The sequence below is a fragment of the Gadus morhua genome, chromosome 11 (genome assembly GCF_902167405.1).
Source record: "Gadus morhua chromosome 11, gadMor3.0, whole genome shotgun sequence".
Taxonomy (NCBI): Eukaryota; Metazoa; Chordata; class Actinopteri; order Gadiformes; family Gadidae; genus Gadus; species Gadus morhua.
Window position 1 is genome coordinate 6,241,228 of NC_044058.1, and position 10,000 is coordinate 6,251,227.

At 47.1% G+C, this 10,000-nt stretch overlaps 1 protein-coding gene across 2 annotated transcripts in view; it reads right to left on the reverse strand.

Moving 5' to 3' along the window:
* The window catches only part of ephb6 (eph receptor B6), a 36,986-nt gene that overhangs the window by 23,812 nt on the left and 3,174 nt on the right, over positions 1 to 10,000 (reverse strand). For both annotated transcript variants that reach the window (XM_030369798.1, XM_030369797.1), the window contains exon 2: positions 2,384 to 2,448. In XM_030369798.1, coding sequence (XP_030225658.1) covers positions 2,384 to 2,448 — 65 coding nt within the window. The remainder of the gene's footprint in view (positions 1 to 2,383; positions 2,449 to 10,000) is intronic.

Consider the following 10,000-nt stretch of genomic DNA (forward strand, 5'->3'; position numbering starts at 1 on the left):
TCGACACACACACACACACATACACACACATGTATATAGTCACACTCAAACCCCAAAGCACACACACAAACAGACACACAAACATACACACACATACACACCAAATACAACACAGACACATATGAAACCTTGATGCATAAATGTGCTTAATGCACACTAGTCCACACAAAACACACAGAGAAACTGAAACAAAGGAGAAGACGAGAGAGGGAAACCAAACAATTGGACGAACGAGGCGGTTTCCTAGACGATGTCAAGGCATTTGAGAAAGGGAGGGGGGTGGGGGGGAGGATCAGGTAGATGGGAGCAGATATGGTGAATGAATAGAAGAATGAGAGCATGGGTGCTGCGTCTGCTGCCAGTGAGGAGACAGGGAAGGTCACACACAGCCGAGGAGGCTGGGACGCTCACAAGGAGCCCAGATTAGAAGAGGGACAAGCAGTAGCAGCCACAGCAGCAGCAGTGTTTAAAGCCTGGTGGTCGGTTACTCAGAGGAGAGGAGACGGTGGGGAGGCGGGGGAGTGGGTGAGGAGCACGGACCCAACAAGGAGCAGCCAAGACGGGAGGAAAAAATAAATATCCACTGAGCCTCCAGCCAAACACAAGAACAAACGATGAAGGAGGGTTAAAGAATCTCTGTGTCCCTCTGTCCCTATCTCTCTCTCTCTCTCTCTCTCTCTCTCTCTCTCTCTCTCTCTCTCTCCCTCTCTCTCTCTCTCTCTCTCTCTCTCTCTCTCTCTCTCTCTCTCTCTCTCCCTCGCTCTCGCTCTGTTGCTCTTTCACTCTCTCTCTCTCTCTCTGTTGCTGCCTCACTCTCACTCTTGCTCTCTCTCGCTCTCTCTATTGCTCTATTGCTCTCTTGGTCTGTCTCACTTTCTCTTTCTCTCTCTCTCTCTCTCTCTCTCTCTCTCTCTCTCTCTCTCTCTCTCTCTCTCTCTCTCTCTCTCTCTCTCTCTCTCTGAATCTCACTCTATGTCTGCTGGACTCGGCCCTCCCATGGCTTGGTGCCCCCGGGTCAAGTCACCATACCTCCTACTCAGAAAGCCTTTTCATCTATGAAACAGGAAATAGTGCATGCAAAACGCGTACAGAGACTGAAGCCCCCCCCAGCCAGCCCCAACCCACCCACGCGCACACACACACTCACACACACACACACACACACACACACACACACACACACACACACACACACACACACACACACACACACACACACACACACACACACACACACACACACACACACACAAACAAACTAGCCAGCTGGCTGTATGTGAAGCTGTCCTAACGAACAACAACCCTGACCTTTACTAAGTACAGAGGACGTTTAAAGCAGCTATCTGCAGACCTTCCATGGAGTAGGTAGCGTAGCGCAATGCTAGCTGATACATGTACTTTACCGTCAGCTGACAGATGTGGCGGATTGGAAAGTGTGTCAGCGTGCGTGTGCATGTGCATGTGTTATGTCCCCTTTTCAGCTCACACGCATGATTAGAAATAGACATGATGTCTTTCGACGTATTTACGGGCAATTACTTAGTGTAGACCGCCGTGGTTTCTCCCCTTAGTCAGCTGTGATATGTGCCATGCTCCAAATTACTTTATTAGGGCCCCTATTTTTGCTCACACCATTATAACATCCATGTATATGTTGTATCTCTACATAGTTTGCATTCATTTCTTCATAATGTACTTCAGCAGGCACTGGAAACATGTGGTCGTTGTTTGTTTAGTTCTCAGTGCCAGCGTCTTTACATCATGCCATTCCATAAAGCTTACAGATGTATGTACTGTGAGTATCCCCAGCCGGCCCGGTCAGTGCCAGCCTGGTGACAGTGTGAAGGAAGTTGGTAATATGGAGAGGTAGGCGTGTCCCGGCCGCATTAGGGCCCAGCCTTTCACAGATGAATGATTTTAACTGACCCAAGATTTGACCCAAGTCTAGTCACGCAAACACATGCACACACATTTGCGCATGCTTACACACACACACACATGCCCCCACCGACACACACACACACACACACGCACGCACACACACACACACACACACACACACACACACACACACACACACACACACACACACACACACACACACACACACACACCTTTGCTGACATGCCCACACACACACACACAAACACACACACACACACACACACACACACACACACACACACACTGATATGCACACACACACACACACACACACACACACACACACAGTCAGTCTATGTCGACACTCATTTTAGTATTATAACATGGAATTCCACCTATAAGATGGTATGTGCTTCATGATTGGTTACTTGGTTGCTGTCTGGCCGCTTGGTTCACATGGGGATTGTTGCCGTGGTGTTAGTGTGTGTGCAGGTCTCACCCCCGTGTCTGGATAGGTGGTCCAGCCCAGCTCTGAGGTAGACTCTGTAGTGTCCAGCAGCATCACTACAGGAGAACGAGAGAGAGAGAGAGCGAGAGAGGTTGTTCATTGAATACAAAGAGAAGAGAGACTGCATTGTAAATGTAACACCACACTGCATAGTTCTGTGACTCAACCACAAAGCTTTCCACTCAACTGAGGCTCCAGATGATCCACAAAACTCGAAGCCAACCTAAAACAGATTCCTAAAGCATGTCTTCAAATACAATCCTCTCTCAAATCCCCACACCAAGCCTTGTGAACCAGAATATGAATCATGGATACCCACACCAGCGATTGATCAATATCCATACACTATTCTCTATAGGGTCTCCTCTAGTGATTGTAGACGTGAACCTTTTATTTCTAGTGAATGCACAATAATCTTAGAATATAGAAAATGGTCGATGGATTTACCGCCTCACTGGTTTTCTAATCTCTTCGCCTCAAGTGCACCCAAGTTGAATAACACCCAAATTAGAACTTAAACTGAAATACAGAGAACCAACACTTGTACACATTTCTGCCTTTGACTCTGCATGTTTTCCCACTCACAGTGTTGGTCTTTTTAAAAGAATGAAGAGAAGAGAAGATCTCGGGAGAAAGGAAATTACACTGACGACGTCTTTGTAATTTTCCTGCTACATGACAACTTTTAGACACACTGCATCTGCAGATCAAGAACTCTCCATCAGTGCTCTGCCCACCACGTCCTTTTATTCAGGCTTAACGTGTGCTAAGTACAGTCGCGGATTGAAGCCAGTGATTAAAGACTAACACGAAGTTAGCCGAGCTCGGAGGACACACAAAGGCCCGACACACAGGGGTCTGAGGGCAGCATGAATAGGGTTAATATGGAAAACACACACTGTCTGGTTTCATCAGGCACAATGCTAATCAGCTCACCCCGTTAGGAAGCTGTCTCACACGCAACCATATGCACACACACACCCGCAAGCATACAGGCATCCAAGAACAAAGAACCACAAACTCACACACACCAACACAAGCATAGAGGCATTCAGTGACTAAGGCCCACATGCCCACGACACACACAAATAAACACACACAAATAAACACACACAAATACACACACACACCCATACACACAGATGCATAAACACACATGCGGGCAAGCACAACATAACATACACACATTGTCAAACACACACAAAAAAACACATGAGTAAATATCCTAGAGGAGTCCTCGGGCATATCTGAAAACGATGCAGCCATTGCCTTTAGTTTACACATTAATTCTCATTTGCTTTTATTATGATGTTTGGTTTTTATTGATATATATATACACATGATTTAATTTTGGACTCTATCTCTCTGACAACCAGAAACACAATATATAATCAGAGATTATAACCCTCATAGAATGAGGAAAGAAACCGCCGCAGACTACCCAACATTAGTGACCGATGGAAACGGCCCTGCATTGCTCCCCCCCGCTCCCTGTTTGTGTCTCTCTCTCTCTTGTGTTTGTTTGTGTGTGTTTGTGTGTTTGCGTTTGTGTGTGCTCACTTTCTCTTGATCTGTCTCTCTTGTCTATACACTCTCTTCAGTTCCTACATCCTTCCTTTCCGACGGTAAACATGAAATAACCAACAAGGGATGGATGCCACTGTTTGTGGCATATGACATCAAATCCATTTCCCCCCTAGCCGCCCACCCCCCCAGTCGGTGTCCACCCTCCACCAGCAGCCTGCCCTCAGACAGCGCTGACCAATATTTTTCGGATTATTTTCACAGATGGAGACCCCAGTAAATCTCTCTCAAACAATCCCCCACCAGCTTCCCCTCCTGTTCTATTGTGAGTGCGTGGTCTGCTCAACCAACCTCAGATTAAAACCCCTCTGATGAGTTGTAAATCACTTTGTAAAACAGGTTTTAAAATGTACTATGAATACATTGAATAAAGTATATTATTATCATTTGTATTATTATTCTCGTTAATACTGTTGTAAATATACGGGCATAAGCAGTACACCAATGGGGCTGGACAGGAGAAAAGTAAGCTCAGCAGTTAGGAAGATGGAGTTGATTACATTTTGGAGGATAAAACGATCCAACAAGAATAACTTGTTTTGGTACCGTTATCCAAACTTTATTTGTATAGCACCTCTCCAACAAAGGCTGCCTAGGTGGCCTCCCAAGGCCAGATCTCAACAGGTGCAGAGCCCCATTGGGTTTATAGCGTGCTATGTGCTTTGTTCAGGGTCGTCAGGGGCTTGGTAGGGTTGGAGGCCTACACACTGTTTGGTATCACTGTATCTGATGATCCATGGTGATCTATGATTTGATGTCTTAAGTTTTACACTGTTTAGAATAAATTATTTACAATTCAACATCATTTAAATGTCAAAGTTAACTCGTAGCCTTCTGGGTAGAAGCTGAAGGTAACAACACCCAATAAAAATGTATGTGTATGTATGTATTTCCAAATAATCAGTTATTTTTAAATGGTGAGATTGGAGTGAGTGAAGAAAGTTTCAACATTTAAAAGCATATCCCTTTAGCTTATCAAAGTATAACCCTTTATCTTATCCAAAATGTGTACTGATGGGAGCCTCAGCTGGAAGTTTTCTTATGGGCTGTCCTCTGCCGTACAAAACATCCTCTGCTGTCCTGCTGCCAAAGCCATAACGGCATCAGACTGCTTATAGATTGGCTGCTGAAGATCACTGCGACTGACTTGGAGCACATTGTGTGCCCTCCTCTTCCATCCCAAAGTTACACACACACTCTCTCTTTGACTATCATCATTTTCAGTTTTATCATATGATTCACTTTCAATATGATCAAAAATCTTCGATAAATAAAAATAAATATTTTATTATTTACTATAGGGTTAAAATGTGGGCCAATGATAACTTTACCGTACATGGTAACCTCATTAAGAACCGTCCTATAAATATCACAAGAGAAGCCCCAACGCTGCACACAGAGGAAGGAATACACACAAAAAAAGACGTGTCATTTTAAATTCAATTAACTTTCTGCTTTGGGGCAAAGTCATGTATAAATGATGCACCGTAACTAAGCGACATGAATATTAATACCTCGACATTTTAGCTTTTTATCCTGTGTGTGTGTGTTTGTGTGTTTGTGGAGGGGGACAGCCCATTTTTCTTCAGTAAACCTTACCCAAACATATTCGGTGCATAACAAGCACATATTTGTTATTCTGCTCATGTACCAAGCTCATGCGGCATATTCTGAAGGAATATCTTTTCAAAACGTATTCCTTTCCAACCCCCCACATTTCATGGGACAAAATAGGAAGATCAAATTATGAGAGGTTTCTTCTGGCGTGATGGAGCTTCAGGCAGACCCCATCTGAAGAGCGAGCGCTAACAAACCGCTAGCACTGGACACACTCAAAGTTTGTCCCTGACAGTTTGGAGAACTGCTGAGTCCACAATTGAGACCTGAGTGCTGTTTTCATGCATAGTGCTCCCTCCCTCCCTCCCTCCCTCCCTCCCTCCCTCCCTCCCTCCCCCTCGATCTCCTCTTCCATCCACTCCATCCTTCGCCCCGCTCTCCTAACACCACAGTCAATACCCTCTGTCCCCCTGTCCCCCGGTCCCCTCTCTCTCTGTGTATTATTAATCTATTAAGTGAAAGGAAATCCTGCCATCTCTGTACCTTAAACAAGGAGCTACGTCAGGCATCCATTATTGATCTTGGCCTGCAGTGTTTATTGTGAAGGGGGGCAGGGACACCATGAGGAACGAGGGTGACTTTAAAAGCATATGCTCTTTCAGCCAACTCCCTGACCTGGATCCCCCAGGTGTTGAGGAAGGGGAGGGCTGGAGGGATGGATGGATGGATGGATGGACGGACGGATGGAGGGATGGAATGGGTGATGGGAGAGGATGAAAGAGCATATATTTCCTTTATCTCCTTTATGCCTTCATGCTTTTATCTTCCAGTATGCATATCAATTGCCTCTTTCTCTCTGTCTCGCTCTCTTGTTCTCTGTCTCTGGCTCTCTCTCTTTGTCTCTCCGTCTCTTGCTCTCTCTCTTCTCTCTCTCTGGCCCTCTCTGGCGCTCTCACTCTGTCCATCTCTCTCTTTCTGTCTATCTCAGTCCCTATGTCTCTCTTTCTCTCTGTACTTGGAGAGTGTGAATGCTCTTTGCTGTGTGAAGGACATGGGCTGCTTCATTGTTTTGCCTGTCGCTGCTGCCAATGGAGTGTACTCTTCAGTTGAGTGACCCTCACAGCTCTCTCCCCCCTCTCTCTCTCTCTCTCTCTCTCTCTCTCTCTCTCTCTCTCTCTCTCTCTCTCTCTCTCTCTCTCTCTCTCTCTCTCTCTCTCTCTCTCTCTCTCTCTCTCTCTCTCGTTCTCTCTCTCCCAACCTCTCTCTCTCTCTCTCTCCTTCTCTCTCTCCCACCCTCGCTCTCTCTCTCTCCACCCACCTGCCTGTCGATCTGCTGAGTTAAGTGTCGCACTGGTCTGCACATCATGTTTGAAAGTCAACATGCTTGTCACTTAACAGCCAAAGGAGTTGCCACACCATTAATATTAATGCGTCTTTGCGGTGTGGGTGTGTGTGTGTGTTCATGTGTGCGTGTTTGGCTTTGTGAAACATGCCATAACACCTCCATAGAGACGCAGGTAAACACAATGAATGCTGTCAATGGCACGCCTGCTCCTTGCACGCATACAGGCACAAAACCTGCACAGGCATGAGGTAATGCTTTCACACACAAGCACAAACACACACGCATGTTGGGATGCACGCACGCACACACAGAAACACCACACAGAAATACACTCAAACACACACAATCAGGCACCGACAAGCACACACAAAAAATAACACACACACACACACACACACACACTCAAACCCACACAAAGGACACATACGAACACACACAGACAAAACCACAAACACACGTACACACAATCACACACACAAAGTGCAAGCCTGTATGCCGTGGTCATTGTGTTTTGCCTTGTGTCCATTAATTAACCCATCCATCCCCACCCATTCTTAATGTGTTCCAGATGCACCCGCCCACCACCACCAGCACAACCTCCACCGCTACCAGCAGCACTAGCGACCCGACCCCGCCCAGACTCAGGCTTCACCTGACCCCACCCACAGACAGTCAGCCAAGGGCAGGACTTACCCCAAACCAGCCTCTTCCACAACCGCAGGGAGAGAGTGATGCACAGAGGCAGGGGACAGGGGGAGGAGTGGGAGGGGGAGACAGATGCAGGAGGAGGAGAGGGGGGGGGGGGGGGGGGGGGGGGGGGGAGGGATGAGGAGGAAGAGGAGCGAGGAAGGAAAGGGATTAGCATGGTTCCAGAAATAAGCCTGCACACGTCAAGGGGAGTTATCAAAACTTCTGTTGCCTTGGCGCTGAATACGAACCGATGAGCAAACAGTACTTAAGCCTGGGATAGAGGGTGGACCTGTAGTGAAGAAACTTCAGTCTCTGCAGCCCTCCCCCCCCCCCCCCCCCCCCCCCCCCCCCCCCACACCTCCGCATGAAGCAGTGGAGTTTCTCAGATCATACTTTGACATGAAAGCATGCGTTAAGCATGACACCCAGGCTGTGTCTCTTTGAAGGCAGCGACAGCCATGTCATCACTGGCAGAGGACGGCTCCCGTAGGAAAATAAATCCCCTTGTCACCCCGTGTCACACGGCCACCCTGCTCCCCTCGGGGGGGCTTTCTCCCTCCTATCACAAAGCGCCAGACATGCGATTCATTGGAGGCCAACGTGACCTTTGTGACGGTGCCAGCTCATGTTAAAGCCCTGAAAGGCTTCTCCGTCCGATTGATGAAATAAATGAAATGACCCAAATTAATTAATGAAAAAGAAAGAAACACATAGAAAAGCCCACTTGGCTGGAGCCGTGGTCTCCTGCTCTGAAAGGGCTTTCAGTTCACACTGACTAAATAAATAAACTCTAAATAAATAAAATGCAATTAAAAAGTAATAGAAAAACAATTACTAAACTAACAACTGAATGCCCGGTTAGGCTGAGACTGCATTTTGGGTCTCGTCGTGTTGCTGCTCCCATCCCCACGGTGTTCGCCCTCGCACTGTCTACCCCGGGACTACGGCCCACGGGAACCAGCCATCTCTGAGTGCTCTCCCACCGCTCCCCACGAGCCAGCCGCCCCGCCGCAGTGAGCCAGGCGGCCTCTCGTGCCGGGACACGCCAGCCATATCAGTATCACACCTTCTCTCTTTCAGTGGCCCTGAAAAGACAGCTTATAACACCCGGAGCAGGTCGCTGATATCTGCCTAATTGAGGGACTGAGTCGTGACAACTGGCAACAAAGGCAGTAAAAAACATGGAAAGTGAAATAAAAACCATTACAATTTAAAACATGGCTTACGGTGCTAATGGTAGCATGACGCTGATAAACTACCTGTAGCCCAGCCTGGTCTCCAGCCATATAAATAAAGAAGAGTCATTATGTTTGAATTGGTTAATGCATTTGCCTGTCTAATTTAGGCCCATATTGGAGTAGGCTATGCATGATTGAAGTGTAAGTAATGTATGACCAAGTTATTTTTACAGCACTCGCATACACACACACACACACTCACTCACCCAAGCACGCACGCACCCATGCACGCATGCACGCATGCACGCACACACATACACCCGCACACACAGACACATAGACATACACACACACACACACACACACACACACACACACACACACACACACACACACACACACACACACACACACAGACACACACACAAAAACATGTATCAAGCTGTCCATGTGAATTACTCTAATAGAACATGGACATCAGGGTTATCACCAGGGTCATCACCCCCAAGAGCCGCAACCCCGGGAACCATCTTCATCAACCCAGATTCAATGATTCAGACAGAGGCCATGTGTGACATCATCGTCACCCATGAACTACAATGCATGTGGGTGTAACGTTACACATTCAGGACATGTACACGTTCAACTGGTTGTCCTGTGAAAGTGATAAACGATACGTCCCCATTTGATTCACACGCTGCCAGACGGCCACCCACACACACACACACACACACACACACACACACACACACACACACACACACACACACACACACACACACAAACACACACACACACACACACACACACACACACACACACACACACACACACACACACACACACACACACACACACACACACACACACACACACACACACAGACAGACACAAACACAGGGATGCTTATCTCTGGTGTGCTCTTGAGTGACACATAGCCAGCAGAGTCCAGGCTTTATGTAACCATAGGCTTAGCGAATGACACACAAAGCACTGCTGGAAGTCTGTAAATATGCAACGTTTCGGATAGTGAGAGAAAGAGGTATCACATGTTACAGGCATTTCACACACTCATATCCATATCACAGCATTCTCCAATGGCACCCATCTAGATAACTCCTTCTTGTTTTGTTCATGTGTGGTATTACATCAACTTCCTTGAGCTTTTTGGTTAATGCTGTTTAATGGCAAACTCTCTCTTGGCCACCGACCCTGTGTGGCCCCTCTGTGTGTGTGTGAATCTCCTGCTCTCTC